This window comes from Thamnophis elegans, chromosome 12 (genome assembly GCF_009769535.1).
Source record: "Thamnophis elegans isolate rThaEle1 chromosome 12, rThaEle1.pri, whole genome shotgun sequence".
Classification (NCBI taxonomy): Eukaryota; Metazoa; Chordata; class Lepidosauria; order Squamata; family Colubridae; genus Thamnophis; species Thamnophis elegans.
In genome coordinates this window covers 44,609,561-44,630,302 of record NC_045552.1, presented here as the reverse complement: position 1 = coordinate 44,630,302, position 20,742 = coordinate 44,609,561, and the positions used below count along the sequence as shown (strand labels likewise).

At 40.6% G+C, this 20,742-nt stretch overlaps 1 protein-coding gene across 1 annotated transcript in view; it reads left to right on the top strand.

Moving 5' to 3' along the window:
* Positions 1-20,289, top strand: part of LOC116515933 (highly divergent homeobox-like) — a 31,073-nt gene extending 10,784 nt beyond the window's left edge. Inside the window, 8 exon segments of the mRNA XM_032228259.1 lie at positions 4,527-5,639; positions 6,735-6,788; positions 9,143-9,289; positions 12,073-12,280; positions 16,121-16,200; positions 16,413-16,496; positions 18,062-18,184; positions 19,497-20,289. Coding sequence (XP_032084150.1) covers positions 4,527-5,639; positions 6,735-6,788; positions 9,143-9,289; positions 12,073-12,280; positions 16,121-16,200; positions 16,413-16,496; positions 18,062-18,184; positions 19,497-19,622 — 1,935 coding nt within the window. The 3' untranslated portion in view covers positions 19,623-20,289.
* The last annotated feature ends 453 nt before the right edge of the window (positions 20,290-20,742 follow it).

Below are 20,742 nucleotides of genomic sequence, written 5' to 3'. Positions count from 1 at the left end.
GTCAATTTTTATATGCTGTCCAGAGTCGCTTTTGGTGAGATGGGCGACCATACAAATTTGATTAATAAATAAAAGTAGATGAAATTGAGTGGCAAGCATTACCCTCTTTGATAGGGCAGTTGTTTTCAGAGAGTGTTCTTGTCACAGAACCTGGCTATTTCTCTTTTCTTTTAAGGTTAAAGGATGTAGGTGTTGTGGCCCACCAGCGGCCAGCAGAGCTGGCAGCAGATTCGGACAGTGAGGAGGTTGGGGAGGAACATGGGCCAGTCCTTGAGTCTGGGGAAGGCTCTGATGAGGGCTCTGTGTTGGAGACAGAGAGGGGGCCAGAACCGTATGCCAGTTATCGGCTGCCTTCAGAGTCAGACTTCAGTGAGGCAGAGGAACAACTGGAGCCTGTTCCCAGTTGCGTAGAGTTGCCAGATGAAGGGAACAGCTAAAGAACAATTGTCGACTTGGGGTAAGGTCACAGGTGGACGATGAATGGCCCCTCCCAGAGGAAATAAAAGAGGAGCAAAAGGGGAGTGGAGTTTGCAGGAGACAATTTGTTCAATTAATTGGCTCGTGACTCTCTGAGACTCCTTGCCAAGTTTTGCAGATCTTGGCCTGGCAGCTCTCCAAGCCAGATGAGGACTGTGACTGTAAATCCTCCCTTGAAAAACTTTGCTGGATGTGAATGAGCAGAATTCACAGTAAATTAATAAAGGGTTTTTTTGTCGGGACAAAATAATAAAAAAATGAATTAATAAAATGGTTTTTTCCTGACAGAACAATTTGTGGAACGGCTTGCCTCCAGAAGTTGTGAATGCCCCAACACTGGAAGTCTTTAAGATGTTGGGTAGCCATTTGTCTGAAATGGTATAGGGTTTCCTGCCTAGGCAGGGGGTTGGACTAGAAGACCTCCAAGGTCCCTTCCAACTCTGCTATTGTATGTATGTACAAGGAGTTTGCTTCATGCTCTTGGGAAGCCTCGGTCAGAACAGTAGGGGAACATTTTAGGATTGAGATTTGGATAGGAGTTTTTAGGTTGAGGTGGCATTTTTTTGTAGGTGGCAACAAAACTAACTGGTTTGTCTTTTTTTAAAAAAAAATTTTGTTTTTTTAAAATATGAACATTCCATCTTTCCTTAAACAGTATGTCGTCTGGGTACAAATATCTCTTTACAATAACTATCAAGATGTACAGCATCATTCACATTGATATTAATTCTCTAATCTTAGAATTATAGTATATTAAACAGTTGAACATAATAATCTTATTCGTTTTTTCCTCTTAACATATCTTCTAGTAAAATGTAATTATAACATTAAGCATAATAATCATCATCATAATACCAACAACTATCATATTGTTTATATCTCTATCTTAACATAGTTTCTACTTTTCTTTAATCTCCTTTTATTTCCAACTTCCATTTTTATTCTATAACCATTGCTAAAATAATTCCCATATTATATAATATTCAGGTTGTTCTTTCTCCTTAATTGCCAGCATTGGTCTCAGTCTAAAGGGCACCAGATTGATGGCGTGCAGCCTAAATTACGCTGGGTTGAAATACCTAAAACTCTGATATTATGGGTGGAATACAATGATCGTAACGCTTCTGTTTGGCATACTCCGTGAATTGCAGGTTTCCTTTGTTATCACTTACCTATACAAGAAGGGACCAAATATCGCAGGGAAAATATCTTGTGTGGTAGTGAAGTTTCACCTGAAAATCCATGATCGAGAGAATGAAAGTATTTCCAGAAAGTATTACCTCTAAACTAATAATAAAAAGAGAATGTGTAATTATCTCACTCCTTCCCTCTCTTTTAATCAACAGGGAAACAATTCTTGTACATCTACACAAAACTTTATGAGTGAGGCAGGATGCGTGATAAGATTGGGGTCACTCTTGCGCTTTGCTTTTTTCTTTTTCTTTTTTGGTCCTACCGATTTGGCGGAAGAATTTTACAGTTCTTACAAGTTATTCGACACTTGATTTTTTTTCTCTTATCTGTTCCATAGAAAAATTATAAATGCTTGATCATTGGTTGCTTAGACAATGCTACATTATATATTGTTTCCTTGGTTTTTTTTCTCGTGGGCTTTTAGGACAAAAACTTCTTCTTTCCTTTAAATGGCAGGTGTGGGCTGCTATAGCAGAGCAGTATTGTTGTGTCTCCATTGAACGGCTAGAACGTGTCATTTTTGTGGTGACGCTTTTGGGCAAAACAAAGGCTTAGAAATCAGAATTGATTTCCACTAGAAAATGAGCCACGTGGCTGGGAAGCAAAACAAAAGAGCTTCCTGCTCTCTTTTTCTCTTTCCAATATTTTTTTTACACTGGTCTATGAAGATACTGAAGTTTGATTTGATTTGACTTGGTGGGTTTTCTCCTTGTGCCTCCAGAACCCCCCTCTATACTTAATAGGACTCTCAGTCAATTCTCGTTCACAGTCTTCTTTGTGCAACATATGGTCTGAATCATGCGTAATACATTAGTTATCCCTTATTCATCATACGTAGACAGTTTAATATACTACCATTAAGGCTCCTTTCATGTGTTTGCTAGGTGTGGGGAGTGAGGGTGCCATGTTTTTCATTACCTATTTTTGGCTTTATCTTTGAAACGTACATTGTGGCTGAAAATGCTTTTGCATTTGAAATGTTTGCAGCACTGGAAGAGACACTTATCATGAACATCCTATGCTATACAAAAGGGGTCCCCAGCCCTGGGCTGCAGCCCACTACAGGGGTGGCCTATGTGGAACTGGGCTGCACGAGTGGCTAGTGTGCCCAACAAGCAGGCCAGCACGTACACGCCCACAGCAGGACCACGGCAAGCCAACGGGCACTCGCGCCAGCGAAGGTGTGCACTGGCCCACCACTTGCACAAGTGAGCTTGTGCCATCCCGCTTCTGGCATGGCCCAGTTCCCTCTCCCTTCCTCCAGCTGGGCCACCAAAGCCGCAAAGGTTGAGGTCCATTGGTATAAAAAAAAAAGTCTTCGTATGAGAACAAAAATGAGGATTTCTGAGGAAATAGTGGCACCTTCTCTCTTAAACCAGATGTGCAAAATAAACATAATTTTATTCAGTTAGTAAATCTCTGCTCACTTATAGTAGAAGAAACTGATATCCAATCCAATCATAAACTGACCTGAATTTGTAATACAAATACACACACAAACACACACACACCCTTTATAGTAGTACTAGCTGATAACCCAGCGTTGCCTGGGTATTTATTTATGCTTACCAATTCCTCTTACTAAAGATTGCCCCGTTGTGGAGTACTGTGAAGCTGTTACCATGGCAACTCCATTGTGCTTTACAGTAGAAGCCATTTTAAGGCACAACAGGTTGTATCTTAACAGAACTTGAATCCAAAATACACACTATCACTGTAAAAAGTACTGTGATTTGACACTATAGATATAATTCATTCCTTTTCATTTCATTTTAAATGCATTTTTAGCAAAGCATTTAAAAACATATTTTATGTAAAGAAATAATAAAATAGAACTTCAGTGACATTTCTAAACATGAAACAGTTAAAATTCGAGGAATTGAATGGTGTCATTAATGTCTTTGTAAAGATTGTTTTTTTTCCACTTTTTAAAATAATTGTAGCATTTAACATAAAATTAAACATGTAAAATAATCCTGGATATTGTAACTTCTCAAATGGGCAGGTTCCTGGTCACAAAGTTACTGTGTATTGAGTCAGTGTTGAGTCAGTGTTGATTCCTGGTGATTGCCTGGATAAGTCCCTGCAATTTTCTTGGCACCATTTCAGAAGTGGCTTTCCATTGCCTTCTTCCTACATTTGAGAGACACTGGCTCATCCAAGATCCCCCTTTGGCTTCATAGTAATAGCATTTAGACTTACATACCGCTTCATAGTGCTTTTACAGCCCTCTCTAAGCGGTTTACAGAGTCAGCATCTTGCCCCCAACAATCTGGATCCTCATTTTACCCACTTCAGAAGGATGGAAGGCCGAGTCAACCTTGAGCCTGGTGAGATTCGATCTGCCAAATTGCAGTCAGCTGCCAGTCAGCTGGAATAGCCTGCAGTACTGCACTTTAACCACTGCGGCACCTCATGCCTTAAGGCAGGACTAGAACTCGCAATCTCCCAGTTTCTAGCTGGTGTCTTAACCACTATAATGAACTGGCTTTTTGCAGCCTTAATTACTTAACTGTCTCTCGTTCCCATATGTATATCGGTCAGGTGTTGAAAATGTTTATTATTTTCTCAGAACTTTAAACAAAGTTTTAGTTTGGGAATAAAGCATTTGACATAATGATGGAAACACCACCTTGAAGTCTAGCTGAAAATTATAGCTGAGGCCTGGAAAACCATCTAGCTTAGAATTATAGGTGAGGCGTGGAAAGCCATCTCAAAAACTCGGTGAAAATTATAGCTGAGGCCTGGAAAACTACCTACTTTGAGAATAATAGTTAAGCCACCAAAGGCCACCTTGAAAGCTAGCGGAAAATTACAAATCCTCTTTGCTTACAAATTCCTTTTCGTTTTTGCAGACGTGGGTTGGAAACAAAAGAAGAAAGATGAGTAGTAAGAACACCATGGATTCTGGAGGAAGCCCATCTGCCACAGCCAGCAGCACATTGACAGTGCCTCCGGAAGTGGCTGTTCAAAACGTGGTCAGCATCGCCCGTTCCCAGAGCCAGCAGTCCTCGTGGACGTCCTCCAACAACGACGTCATAGTCACTGGCATCTATAACCCAGCTACTTCATCCAGCCGACTGGTCTCCAGTAAACAGACTAACTCCCTGATGAGCGATATGCATAAAAACTCCCTGTCAAGGTCCGCTGGGAAGAGTGATCCCGAATTCCAGCGGCAACACATCGCGGTGACCCGCCAAGCTCCCCACTGTAAAAACGCTTCGCTGTTCCTGGGTGAGAAAACCATCATCCTCTCCAGGCAAACCAGCGTGCTGAATTCAGGGAATTCTATTTATAACCACACGAAGAAAAGTTATGGCGGCTCGTCGGTTCAGACGGCGGAATTAGTGTTACCTCAGAAGCCCGTCTTGTGCCACCGGCCGTACAAAATGGACCAGGTGGGCTGCCAACGGTTGCAAAAACCAGAGCACCCCATCCTCGCTTCCTCCGTTCCATCCGGGCAGAGATCGAACATTAGAGATCCTTCCTGCAGCACCCACAATTTGGAAATCCGAGAGGTTTTTTCATTGGCTGTGACCGACCAGTCCCTGGGAGGAAGCCGTGAGAAGGCCCTGTCAACTTCTGGAGAAGGCAGTTGCCTGTCTATCGCGATGGAAACCGGGGATGTGGACGACGAATATGCCAGAGAGGAAGAGTTGGCCTCCATGGGTGCCCAGATACAAAACTACTCCCGGTTAACCAGCACGCCCCTCCGCGTCGAGAATCCGGGATCCGTTTTTTTGGGCTCGGGCAGGAGCATGGGTTGCAATTCGCATGTGCTGAATGCGAGGAACTTGCACAACAATATCTTGTATCACAACAGAGACTATCGTTTACCTTCACGGACTTCGTTGCATAGCACATCCAGTACGCTCTATAGCAGTTCCCATCCATCAAGAAGTAACCTTTCTTCTCATTTTGCAGCATCCAATCAACTAAGGCTATCTCAGAACCAAAATAATTATCAGGTAATTGTCTTCCTAAGTTTTCTTCCCATGTTTAGGAAAGGTGCCACTTCCATTTTGAAAAAATTGTAAATCACGAATTCCAGCTCATGAGCGACGGTAAAGGGAATTGCTATCTTCTTTTCTGCTACCAGGAAATAAGAACAGTTTTCTATTTCAACCCCCCCCCCTTTATTTATTTCATTTATTCATTTCTTTATACATGCCCATTTTCCTCTTACGTCCCTGGCATTTCGAAACTTTATTCCTGCATTACAATTCTAATGATATCTGAATTTGGAAACAATCGTTCTGAAAACATCTTCAGAACCATATGAAGCGAAAAGTCCATCTTGATTCATATTCTGGATTAGATAAACATTTAAATCAACTAAAAAAAAACCCTTAGCTGAATTTACAAGAATTCAGAACCATTCAATAAGTTCGAGATCCAGTAAATGATGATTTATTCCGTTGGGTCTCAGCCAGAGGCGGTATTCTGCCTCTGGTTGACAGGAGTGGCGGCAGGCTTCACCCACCTGCCCAGACGTCATCACGGACGCGAGCTCCCAGTTCTGAAATGATAGCGAAGGTAAGCAGATTTCATGCCTGGTCTCAACCTGTGATCCGTGGACTCCTTGTGGGGCGGGTGGGGGAGCGTGATATCGTCACAGGTAGAGGTGGTATTCAGCCAGTTCTGACAGGTTCTGGAGAACCGGTAGCAGAAATTTTGAGAGCGGGGAAGGAATGGGGATTTTGCAGTATCCTTCCCCTGCCACGTGCACAAAACCACACCCACAGAACCGGTAGTAAGAAATTCTGAATCCCACCACTGGTCACAGGGAATGTGTCAAGGCTTGAAGAAATATTATGATTTAAATGTTAAGTCTTGGGGGTCACGAAAGGTATTTAAAATGGGATCCATGGTGAAGAAAAGGTTAAGAATCACTGGTTTATTGTTTCTAAATCAGGTTTTGTTAGAGAAAGAAGAATGGTTTATGTTCATCTCAAAAGAATGCATTCCAATACACTTACAGTAACTGTTCTTCAGATGATTATGTGTCTATGAAGCATGCAAAGGTACCTTTGTGCTATTTTTTTTATTTTTATTTTCCACAGATTTCAGGAAACCTTACTGTGCCTTGGATTACTGGGTGCTCCAGGAAAAGAGCAGTAAGTACATCCTGTGGAACTGGACCAACTTTCAGCTTTAGATTGTATGTTTATTTGTTACATATATTCATATACAGCACAGTTCTGAGTAGGTTATAATGAATTTTAGCCAACAATGAGAAGCATTTGTTATTTTTCCAAGAAACATTGCATGTAATAATTCTGATTCGAGTTGTTTTTCTTTTGCAGCCCTGTAAATTTTGGGGCATTGTCACCAATGCAGGCAGTAATCAATTAAAGTTGTTATAGTCAAAAATCCTGTCCATTAACTGTTACGAATTGGTTTAATATTAATTATATCCATCAACAGTTTTCGTTGTTGCGTTTCAGTGACAGCATCGCAATGGATAAAAACGGCTGGAAAATAATTGTACTAATGGAGCAGTATTTTTAAAAGCAACTGGAAAACCTAGTGTGGGTTAAAACAACGTGGCAATCTTTTTGGAAAACAAAATAAATCTTTTGAAAGATGAGCCTTGCTGATCCCAAGAGTAATGAAGACAGTTTCAATTGTGGCCAATCAAAGTAAAACCTTCATAGTCCCAATTTATAGTCCATTTCAACTGAACATTAGTCTCAACTTAAATTCTGTCTGCTTCCAAATAGTTTTGTCTTTCTTTCTTTCTTTCTTTCTTTCTTTTTCTTTCTGGTTTAATTTCAAGCCAGTGAAATCAAAGCTGTGGGGCACAAAGAAAAAAGTAGAGTAGAACAGAAAGGCTGTGAATCTTTTAATTCTGCAATAACTCTAAATCTATCCTTAAAAAAAAAAGTTTTGCGCGGATTCCTCTTTAATGTTGTTGGTTAACTATCTTATATTAATTTGTGTTGGCATTAAATAGCCTGAATCTGTGCAATTAAAAATGCTTTCAAGGCCATTTTAAACCTGTTTGCAGAAGCTGCAGTCTAACAAATGGCACCAATTTCTAGACTTTTACATAATCTTCATTTGCACAGGGAAATTGTATTCAAATGAGGTTTGCAAATGAAATAAAGTCATTTGTCTGTCTCCAGTTATAGTAGGATAACAAAGTATTAGCAAAGTTGGTTTTGTGACCAGAATAATCTTAGGTGCCATTTTTAAATGACACATCCTAAAAACTGATCTGGAGCAAAGTTTCTTAATGTTTTAAGCCATGTCTGTAAATGGCTTCTTAATAAATATAGATATCTATTAATAAAGGGGTGAGCTTTTCTCTAATCTAATTTTGTGTGAGTTGGATTATGACACACTAATCTCTCCACTTCTTGCAACCAAAATACTAGTGTGAATCAAGCCCCTTGGGTCCCATTTGGACATTATAGCTTAAGGTTGTACTCACTTTTGTTGCCAACAGATTAGACATTAATGGTTGTGTGTTATTTTGAGGGGACAGCACATTTACAATTTACACTGTTATACAAGATGTATACTCACTACTTTACATTGTAGCCAAGTGTCATTTCTTCAGTGTTGTCACATGAAAAGATATACTTAAATATTTACAAAATGTGAGGGGGTGTATTCATTTCTGTGATATACTGTGTGTGTTTACGGGGGTATTCAATTGTTGTTTCTGGGTTTTTCTTTTTTTTTTAACCTTGCTGATCACTGACTGTACTTTAAAAAGATTTAATTTGACCATGGCAACTTTCTGGAACATTGCTATCTCCAAGTTTTTGGACTTTTAATAAGATGTTCTAAGAAAAAGAACATTCTTTTTCCAAGTTTCTGGACTTTTAATAAGCTGCATTAAGTAATCTTTGCATATTTGTGTGCGCAAGCCCATGTCCTTGTAGGTTTTTCAAGGTAAAAGAAGATTGCAAAATTCTGCAGCTAAAGGCAGCCATTTTTAATTTGGTGCAAGTGACTAAGCTTTGTGCTAATTTGTAACAAGTCTCCTCGATTTTACACCTATTTCTTTGGAGTAATTTGTTTTAACCGATGTTATAAATAAACCAATAATTTTGACTCGACAATATAATTTAAAGTAGGACTTGATGTTGAGTAGAGGTCTACAACAACTTGCCACCGGACAATTCACCATGAGATGACAAGAGTTACATTAATATCGAAGTAATAAATCCAGTTAAAGAAAGGATGCTAAAGGGGGGGAGGGGCACAATATTAAACGTGAATGACAAAAATTAAAATAATTTTTAATTATTTTAAATAATTAAATTGAATTGTCCCGCTGGGAGTTGTCCCATGGCCATGGCAAGTTTTCCCATGAGTTGGACGTGGTGAATTGACCATGGTGAGTTGGCTGGAGCAAATTGTCCCATTCCGGTTGAATGCCCCATTCCCTGTCTGCCCTTGTCTGTCTTTTGCACTCTTCATTGAGGGGGCAAAAAAAGGATATGTGCTTTTTTCACAGTTACAGGACCGTACGCAATTCAGCGACCGAGATTTAGCCACCCTTAAGAAATACTGGGATAAAGGTATGACCAGCCTTGGGTCGGTTTGCAGAGAGAAAATTGAAGCCGTGGCTGCGGAATTAAACGTTGACTGTGAAATAGTAAGGGTAAGAAAGTCACATTTGTAGAAACCAAAATAGCCTTGATGAAAGTTTTCTTTTTTTCTTTTTTCTGAATTGCAAGAGTGAGATCGAAATAGATTGCACGTGTTATTGAATGGTTACATTAGGAAGTGCTCTGTTTCCTGTCTATTTATAGATATCATGCCTTAGGTGAGACATTTATTGATAGCTACTATATGTTAGATGTCTGATACTTCAGTTGTACTGAGATTTATATCCCTTTTTTAAAAAAAAAAAACCTGAGAGCTGAAAAGGATAACAGTTGTATTTCAGTTCTCCGTATTGTGGAAGGAAGCTGAGTTTTGTTTTGATCTCAATCAACCCACCCATCCCCAAAAAAGAGGAAAAGATAAGAGCTATGCTTTGTATGTATGGCGTTCCAAGTATATTACCTGATAGCAATAGCACTTTGACTTATATACTGCTTCATAGTGGTTTACAGCCCTCTCTAAGTGGTTTACACAGTCAGCATCTTGCCCCCAACAATCTGGGTCTTCATTTTACCCACCTCAGAAGGATGGAAGGCTGAGTCGAGCTTGAGCCTGGTGAGATTCGAACTGCCAAATTGCAGGCAGCCAGAACTCAGCAGAAGTAGCCTGCAGTATTGCACTCTAACCATTGTGCCAGCATGGTTCTGATCCTTCTTCCCAATTTCCCAAGCTCTGCTTGAATACCTGGGTACTTGAGAATGCAATACATGCAATACAGGAGAACAGCAGTCAGAACTGGGAGGTGGAGTAAAATGTGTCATCAGCTTAGAATCCTTCTGTTGCCACAAACAAGCCAAGGCCAGTCCCCCTTGAATTCCATTGGCCCTTATCCAGGGGTGGGTTTCGACCGGTTCGCACCGGTCCCTGCGATCCGGTTGGTCGCCGAACCCGGAAGTAAGTAACTTCCAGGAACGGCGAAGCCCCCCCCCGCGCGCGCGCGCCCGCACACCCGCGCCCGCTCCTTACCCGGTTTTTACGAATTCTGCGCTTCCACGCATGCGCAGAACGCATACAGCGCCTGCGCGATCCTCCAGGAGCAGCTGGAGCATCGCGCAGATGCTAGTACGCATGCGTGCGCCGCGCGCGTGTGCGAGGACGCCGCATGCATGCGCGAGGACGCCGCTGGCCTCGTTCCAACCGAACCGGTTGGAACGGGGCGAGAAACCCACCCCTGCCCTTATCTGATCCCAATTTAGTGCTAACTATTACTTGACCAGATTCTTGTGCCATAAGCTTCAATAAATCATTCCTGCTTCAACCTACATGAATGATCCTGATTTCTTTCTTTCTTTCTTTTTTGAGCCTGATATGCATTGTGCTCAATGATGAAGCGAAGAAAGGCTGGGAATTCAGGAGAATAGAGATAGTCCTCGATTTACAATTATAATTGAGCCCAGAATTATGGTCATAAGTTGTCCCAAACATTAAACTGGTCACCATGTGATTGCTCTCAATTTTACAACCTTTTTTGAAACAGTCATTAAATGGTATAAAACCCCAAGCATTTGTTAAATATTCTGTGTGTCTTATATCTGTAACAGAACTCTTTATTAGCATTGAGTGTCCCAAAGGTGCATTTTTTTCAAGAGTCAACTAGACTTTCTGGGTTTTGAAGACGTTTCACTTCTCATCCAAGAGGCTTTTTCAGCTCTGACTGGATGGTGGGGAATGAAAGGATTGATATTCTTTGCAGACATTCTTCCATTCCACCCCATCCAGTCAGAGCTGAAGAAGCTTCTTGGATGAGAAGCGAAACGTCTTCAGAGAAAATCCAGAAAGTCCAGTTGCCTCTTGGAAAAGCACCTTTGGGACAACCATGACCTGGGTAAATCTCCATAGACATTTAGCACTGATGATATTACCTAGTTAGGGTAATGAAACATCTGCAAGAAACCAAGGAAGCTCAGAGAGTACCAAGGACCCCTCATGTCCTGTATCCGTGATGGCGAACCAATGTCACACGTGCTACAGGTGGAACACCAAGCCATATCTGAGGGCACGTGAGGTGTTGCCCTGTGTCAGCTCCAGCGCGCATGCTGGAAGTTCCGGTAGGCCTGTTGTGCTTGTTTTTCACCATCCACAGGCTTCGGAGACTTCATTGAGGCCTGTGAGCATTGCAGGAGGGAGCATGGAGGGGTAGTGCGCGCATGCCTGGGGGGAGGGCATTGCATTATGAGCGTGCACCCTTTTGGCACCCGAACAGAAAAACATTCTTCATCACTGTCCTATATCTTCCTGTCCCCCTCTTCTCTCTATATAATACTGCCTCAAGACCATTTTTTAGAATAAATAATCCTGTGCACATCCTCTCACTTGTGCTTTTAAGTGTTTCAATTTAGAAATCAGGTATAATTAGGGCAGCCCTCGCCATCCGATTCTTTCTAAATGTATTTTCTCTGTATTTCTTTCCTTAGCCAAATCTGATAATTGCCATTAAGGTGCCTCTAATTCTAAAACTTCAGTACGATACATTTTAGACATTCATTAATTGATAATCAATACGTAAACAGCTTTTCATCCAAAGCTAATTGGATTGGAGGTGATAAAATTAGAAAAGAAGAAATGAGAACATATGTTGAAATTTCATTAAGTTTCCCTTGGATTCTAAATCTTATGTGGAATTTGCCATCCATGCATTTCCAAAGAAGCTTCAATAATGCAAATGTGTTCCTTCTTGAATGATTGCAGTTGTGATTGTGGCTTCCTTAATATTAAGGAATATTAATATTAAGATAACGTCTTAATTTTCCCCCCCCCCCTCCCGTTTCCTCACCCAAGACTTGGATCGGAAATAGGAGACGGAAGTATCGTTTGATGGGCATTGAAGTCCCTCCCCCGCGAGGTGGCCCTGCCGTTTTTTCGAGTCAGTCTGATTCCAGTGATAAATCGATACCCATTCCAGGCGATGATCCCCTGACTGATATAGGAGAGGATAATGACAGGAATGATGAAGTGTCCATCTGCTTATCGGAAGGAAGCTCCCAAGGTGGGTCTATGACAACTTGCCATGGCCAACTCGCCATGGCCAACAAAGAAAGAGGCTTCCATGGATCAACTTTAGACAATGTTCCGCACATGTGGGATTATGTTGAGAGTTTTCTACCTTTTTGACTTTAACAAATCCTAGTTAAAAAGTCAATCTGGGCCAGGATGTATGTCCAACATATATATATCTTGTCTGAATATTTCATTGTTCATTTGGACAGTCCAAGTCTAGATAAAATTTTAATTTTAAAAGTAAAGTTAATTTTTCAGGAGAAGAGAGGCACAGACTCATAGGTTGGCACCAAATCTTTAATACGGCTGAAATGAACTTTTAGAGTTAGACCCCATTCTTAGCAACCCAACAAGTGTCAGAGGCAGGCTGTTACGATGCCAGAAGTGTGTTTTAAAATGCAACAGTAACTGTGTTGGTTAAAATGAACAGGGGTTCACATTTTACTGGCTTCACAGTTCAGCTAATTGCTCCTTGTGCGTTTGACTGGAACAAATTGCCAAGGTTTTGCCTTGGGTACTTCAAAAATAGCCTGTTTCTGGGGCACATTAATGGATAGATAGATAGATAGATATGCCAAGCTTGATCTCATCATTTTGTTTAACCAATTTGGAGAAGGCAAGGGTAATGTATATGTGTGTGTGTGTGTATGTGTATATGTATGTGTATATGTATATATATATATATATATATATATATGTATGTGTGTGTGTGTGTGTGTGTATATGTGTATGTATATATGTGTGTGTGTGTGTGTGTGTATATGTATGTATGTATGTATGTATGTATGTATGTATGTATGTATGTCTCTAGTTGTTCGGGTTTTCTCCCGCGTAAAATTGGAGATGTCTTGGCGACGTTTCGACGAAGTCTCATTCGTCATCTTCAGGCTTGGTGCTTCCAGGAGCAATGTGAGATCTCGGCTGTTTCTTCCTTTTAACTGCCAGTGGGGGTTTGAACTGATTGGGTGGGAGCTTGGCTGTGTCCTGATTGGATGGAGGTGTGTCCTGATTGGATGGAGGTGTGTTCTGATTGGTTGGGGGTTTGTGTTTCATGTAAGGATAGGAGGGGTTTAAAGAGGCTAATTGTGCATTTGCAGTCTGGCTTCTGGTCCTTGGTCGTGCCTCCTCATCAGTGTGGGTTTTTGTCTGCTTTCTTTGTGGATGTTTGGTAGTGATATTCTGTGTGGCTCTTGTGAGTGTGGGCCTGGTGTCATTCATCATGTTCGGGACTCATTTATCAATAAGGGCAGGCTTCCAAATGGCTGGCAGGCGGGAGGTATCATCCCGCCTGTTCATGCTGTGTGGGCGTTTTTCTATCTCAATGGCTTCTCTGATTATTCGGTTGTTACTATCAAAGAGAGGCACCAAAAAAATCACTCTGATCAATGCAGAGACATTCAATTTTGCAGCTATTAAGATTGTTGGACGAGCAGGCACAAAAACAGCCTTGGAAGTGACTGAAGCCTGGGAAACAGGCCCTTCGTCAGTCAACAGCAGTGCTGATTTATCACCAACTTATCAAGTGCTTAGAAGGTGAGGTTCTGGCAGCACAAGCAAACAATAGCCAATGACTTAAAAGCCAGCCCGCAATTTACCCTAATCCAGGAGTCACCAACCTTTCGGACCGCAGGGACCACTAAATTCATAATTTTAAATCCGACAGACCACTAATATGAATTAATGATAGGATTGGGTCCTTCAGGCACTTAGCTTGGCCGCCTGTTAGCGGAGAAGAGTGCCCGGGGTCAACCCTAACTTTGCTGTCCATTGCAGCTAGGAATCTCAAATATGGCCAAGAATGAATGTTTGTCTTGCAGCCAGCCCGGATGCCGGATCAGTCCCCTGCAAACTCCATCCCTCAAGGAGCCTGGCCGAAGTTTCACACGCCACTCCCTGAAGTGCCTGGACACCCAGGGAGGGAGGGAAGGACTGGAGCTACTAAACAGGCGGCCAAGTTAAGTGCCTGAAGGACCCCATCCATTCAGCGAGTGAGATTAATTGCTTCGCCAGGCCGTATCCGGCCCAAGGGCCATAGTTTGAGGATCACTGATTTAGTGCAATATAAAAAAATGCAAAGATGTTTCTGCAGGCTACCAAAATGTTCTTGCAGACCACCAGTGGTCCCCAGACCACTAGTTGGTGACCGCTGCCCTAATCAACATCTAGAAGGCCACATACAACAGGCACTATAAATACCACACACACAACGGCTCACACTCTGCTAGAGAGAAGTTCCCTGAAGATGGGCCCTAGCACGAGTACCAAAGCTCGGAATACAAAATTGATTATATTATTAGTTTTGACAATGGATCTCTCTCTCAGTTCTTCTCTTGTTTGGCCATTGCAAGATTTGAAATCCAGCTCCACACCAGTAACAGTGGATGGATTAGAGCTCTCCAGAGTAATTCCTAGTCACTCATGTTGCTTCTCAGTTTATATCCTTTTTTCATGAACACTGATCATATGTTGGCTGGACTAGAAATACCATTGTAAAGGTTCCCCTTGCACATATGTACTAGTTGTTCCCGACTCTAGGGGGCAGTGCTCATCTCCATTTCAAAGCTAAAGAGCCAATGCTGTCCGAAGCCATCTCCATGGTCATGTGGCCCACATGACTAAACGCCGAAGGCACATGGAACGCTGTTACCTTCCCACCAAAGGTGGTCCCTATTTTTCGAACTGCTAGGTTGGCAGAAGCTGGGACAAGCAACGGGAGCTCACTCTGTTATTCGACGCTAGGGATTTGAACCACTGAACTGTTTTCTGATCGACCAGCACAGTGTCTTAGCCACTGAGCCAAGGCGTCCCTGCCATTAAGATAAGATAACCTTTATGGCCTTTTTTTTTTTACTGTGAGTACACTGGCACACAAAAATAAAATGTGTGTGTGTGTGTGTGTGTGTGTACATATACCCATGTATGTTGCATTTGTGCTGATAAATAAATAAAGCACAAATGCAACACAAATGTAACAAAGGCAACATTAAAAATAATGGCTTTCTGTCTGGATGGTCTTCTGGGGTGAGCTGATAGACAGAGAAAGGAAGCAGTATGCTTCCTCCCATATTTGGGCATACCAGGGGTTGTGACACAATATATACCTAGATGATAGATAGATAGATAGATAGATAGATAGATAGATAGATAGATAGATAGATAGATAGATAGATAGATAGATGATAGATGGATGGATGGATGGATGGATGGATGGATGGATGGATGGGGATAGATGGATAGATAAGATAGATAAGATAGAGATAGATATAGAGATACACACATGCGCAGACACATACATTAATCACTGTCCATTTTGAATACATAATGGAAAGAAGAGTTGAGAGTTCACAAAGTTGATCCTATATGGAACAACACTGCGGATGAATCTGATGCTCTGCTTCGGATACCATGAAGCCCCCTCCCAGAAGGTAACAAGGGAAACAGGTTGTGATGAAGAGGTATAGCGTCCCAGACAAACCTGCAGACCCTGCTCAAGCATCACTTATATTCTATGACTTGGATAGAAATAAAACAAAGAGGTGCTCAGTATTGAGTCCGCATAATGATTCATTATTTTTGTCACTATCAGGTAGAGTTAATTCTAGCATTACAATGTCAGAAGAAAAGCAAGATGATTTAAGAGGATGATTTATCCTTTTTTTAAATTCATTTTGTTATTAACTCTTAATTACAGGATATAGACAAATTTGATTTTACTTAACCTTTTCATAAGTCTCTGTGAAGTGGACACACTTTCTTTCTTTCTGGGAATTTTCTGACAGTCTTTAGATCAGCAATTTGCTTAGAATTACATCATTGTTTATTTCTGCAGAAGAACACAATGAAGTTCTTCCAAATGAAGGCATGGGCCACAAAGAAGAGGACCACACTACTGTATCTTCAGATAATGTGGTGAGAACGCTTCCTAAAATCAACTCCCTAAATTAAAACCACAAAGCTTGATGAACTGATATCTGAAGGGCTCAGTGTTGTGCTGTGGAATTGGGAGGGAGGAAAAAAAATCAAAACTCAGAATATCCAAACTTGGAAAGCTTTTGTGGAGGATGAAATCCTGACCGTGTCAAAATGTTTGCTTTCAAAAATGAAATACATTTTTTTTTCAGAAAATAGAAATAATAGACGATGAAGAAAGCGATATGATAAGTAATTCTGAAGTGGATCAGATGAGCTCTCTTCTGGATTACAAAGTAAGTGCCCTGCATTTTTGTTTAAACAGAAAAAAACGTTATCCTCTAAATCAGAGGTGGGTAACCATGGCCCCTTTATGACTTGCGGACTTCAACTCCCAGAATTCCTGAGCCACTTTCTAGTCGTAGTAGAAGCCTCAGTGCTCTAAAGTCTCGAGTATAAATTAGGGACCGTGAGAACACAGCTCCAGGCAGATGGTGCTGAAGCAAACATTTTTAAAAGTAGGATGAATGATTTTATTTTTTTCAGGCAGAATGTTCCAATTTCACCAGCTTGTAGATTACAGGCGATAATGTTTGCTTTTGATGCCATATAAGCAACAGCAGTTGGGAATACGATAAGGGCAGCTTTTTGCCAAATTTGCAAAGGTTACATATGTACATAAGAATTGGAGGTGGATCACTTCTAACTTAGGTTTCACTTGGTGTAACAATATAGAACACATGTTATCCTAGAACATTGCCAGGTTTAAAGTAAATGGAGGTTTTTGGAAAAAAAAACACAATATGTGTGCAACTGAGCTTCACATAGTTACTTCATGATCCCTGCTTTAAGATAAAGAACAGTGGCAGATGAATATAAATGTGAAGAAAGTGATTTCTTTAATATCACTTGCCACCAATCTGAATAGTGTGATAAGATAACTTCAAGAACGTGTTATCGTGAATTTTGATAAACAGCTGCCCGGTTTTCCCCAAAATAAGACCTCCCTGTATAATAAGCCCAATCAGGCTTTTGAGCGCATGCGCTAAAATAAGTCCTCTCCTGAAAATAAGACCTCCCCAAAAATAAGGCCAAGCGCTTATTTCGGGGAAACACCGTATTTTTTGTTAAATGAGCAATATTTGAGAAAAATAGGTTATCCATATACATTTTGTTGTTGAAATAAATAGGAAGAGTGTTTCCTGATTACAAAACATAGGACAGAGAGAGAGATAGGTAGATAGGTAGATTTTGAGATAGATGGATGGATGTGCGGTGGGCTAGAGGTGGAGCTCTCGGCTCACAATCAGAGGCTGTGAGTTTGATCCTAGGTAGAGACAGATATTTCTCTCTCTGGGCACACTGAGAATATATCTGCTGGGAAAAAACTCTGCATTGACAACAGGAAGGGCATCTGGCCAGTTAACACTCTGCTACCTCCATTCAGTTGCTTAGACTCCATCCCACAAGGGATTATGGAGTGATAGATAGATAAGATATGGATTAAGAAAGGGGCATTTTGATTCTGCATTTTAATGTTTAATTGGATTATGCTGCTATACTTTAATCTATTATTTAGTATTTCTCATTTGGGGAAAATACTTTGTAAATTTATTATAAATATCATAACTTAATGTTTTGCATCTCAAAACTATGAGAAAGTGATCCATTTTTATATTAACTGACTTTTTCTCAAAGCATAAAACTCTAGATATTTGTACCACATATTTGCAAATATTGCTCCTCTTTAAACAGCCAAAGGGGGTGGGGGGGATGACCACATTTGAGAAGAACAATTTAACACCCTTACAAAATGAAACATTATACTGTAAGTTATATGGAACCTTTTTCCTCCCTCCAGAACGAGGAAGTAAGGTTCATTGAGAGTGAACTGGAGCATCAAAAACAGAAGTATTTTGAACTCCAGACTTTCACAAGAAGTTTGATACTTGCTGTGAAAACAGATGATAAAGATCAGCAGCAGGTAAGACTAAAGAAAAAGGAAACAACCTTTTGTCATCTTTTGCCTCTGCTGTGAAGATACAAGCAAATTTCAGTGGATCTCCCGGTTAGAACAATTCTCTGCCACTAACGATACACATGTAAATATATACACAGTGAGGATGTTGCCTCTGAATATTTCTCTAATATAGAGGTTGTTAAATGTGGATTACAGAGATTGGGATGGGTTTATTTTATCTATTAAATATTTATGCCATCCATCTCCCTTAGAAGGTGACTTTACAAGTCATAAAAACAAGCCAAAATTGGTTAAACTATTGAAAGATTAAAATGACAAATATTATTAAAATACTAGCTGGATACCTGTGCTTCGGGACGAAACTATGTGATCGGGCTGTGCAGGAAAAATCTGATTCACTCCAGTTCAATTCGTTGGCTCAGTGGTGGTTGGTGATTGAAACAAATAAGGGAAACAGTTCCATAGGTGGAAGGCATATACATTTTGGTGAGGTATCGACGTTTAATACTGTAAGGAGCCCCAGACCGCTCCTGGGTGAAGGAGTGGAACGTCTGCCAGTTTGAACTGACAGACGGAATGTGAGACAACTGGCAGTTGGAACAGAGTTCTTTTCAGGTGGGGAGGGGGAGTAGAACTCCTTAGCTTCAGAGCATGTTAAATACTGTATAAAAAATACTAATGATCTGATGGTCATTTCGAAAAATCCTTTCTTAGCGAACACCTAGAAGCCAAGAGGAACATACCTGCCAAATTTCAAGTTTGTAAGCTTTACAGTTCTGGAGATTGCATGATAAGTGAGTGGTATATATATATATATATAAACATGATGTGTGAAATAAAATGAATGAAGTGAATTTCACTGAATGAAGAACTTCAGAAATGCAACTCTTGACCTAGCATCAACAGAATCATCCTATCATTCAATCACTTCCCAATTTATCTTCCTGGGCTGAGTCCCTTTCTCTTGATGGGGGACACACACACACACATTAGTTGGTTGTTGTTTTTTTGCCTAGTTTGGATCTTGGAGCAGTTGAGACATGAACAGGTAATGCCAAGAATGAAAACAGAACAGAATAACAGAATTGGAAAGAACCTTAGATGTCTTCTAGTACAGTCCCCTGCTCAAGAAGGAGACCCTATAGCACTTCAGACAAGTGGCGGTCCAGTCTCTTCTTAAAAGCCTCCAATGACAAAGCACCCACAATTTCTGAAGGGAAGCCATTCCACTGGTTAATGGTTGATGTGATAGGACCCCGAACTGACAAGAATAAATAGCAACTTTTCATGGGTTTTCATGTTCTTTGTCATGCAGGCACTTCTAGCCGATTTACCTCCAGAATTGGAAGAGATGGATTTCAACCATACATCTCCAGAACCCGACGATACCTCATTCAGCTTGTCATCTTCATCCGAAAAAAATGCCTTGGACAGTTTGTGATTTTTTTTTAATTTTTTTTTTGACAAAAGGAAAACCACACACAGTATAGTTTGTCTAATGTGTACGTTTTGAACCGATTACATTGGGTTAGCCCAATATCCTTAAATATGAAGGAAGACGTAGGGTGGGAAGGCCAACGAGCCAATTGTACATTGAGGGCATTTTGACAGTTTCTGCAAATTCAGAGTTTTGTTGTTGACAAATGTGAAAGCTACTTGAAGGCTGCTTCCGGCAGCTCTCCCTTGATGATGGTACCTTCATAATAACATGAACTTAATAATAAACCCTTGACCTAGGAGGGCACTGAGAATGGAAGAATAGTCGTGAATTCTGTTAATAACTTCCAAATGTTAATCCGTCAGTCCTGCAGTGTGATATTTTGCCTTTTCTTGTTCTTTTCTCCTTCTCAGGTAGATGGACTGATCACTGGAAATTATAGGTTTCAGGAGATGAGTGGGGATAACTTGGGCCTTCATTCAAATGATGATCATTCTAACCAGGGATCAAACAAAGAAGTGTTGGTCTTTTTTTTTTCTTTGTTCTGTATATAGCAGCAAATATCTTCTCTTCATTTTGGGATGATGAAATATCCTGGAATATTTTCATTACTGAAAAAAAAAAGCAAATCTATTTATCTTAGCTCTAATAAATTATTTTGTGTATATCAGCAGGTGGAAATTCCAAACAAGCAAGGAAAAACACTTGACTCTTTTTATGTGCACAATTCAGAAAATACAAATTTCCAGTTGCACAGCCTTCCCCTTTAGTACACTGTAGAGATTGGTAGTAGTAATCCCGTCAAGCTGCGAAGATCCAGCATATATCCATGTCCGAAGGTCTGGCAGATGCTTGCGGCTTACTTACAAGTGACTGGTCCATGAGCCTCATTAAAAAAAAGATGAAAATGCGGAAATTGTTACTCAAGAGAAGAAAAAAAAGCTTCATAAGTGGTGTGGGAAATGTTGATGAGAATTCCCTCGAAGGGGAAATATATTTCTGGACTTTTAATGAGGAGCAGTTACTTAGTCCATATACTTATTAAGATAATTGTGTTTTTTTAAACAAACAAACCAACCAGCTAGCTAACAAGCAAACACTAATTTATGGATTAGCTCCGAAT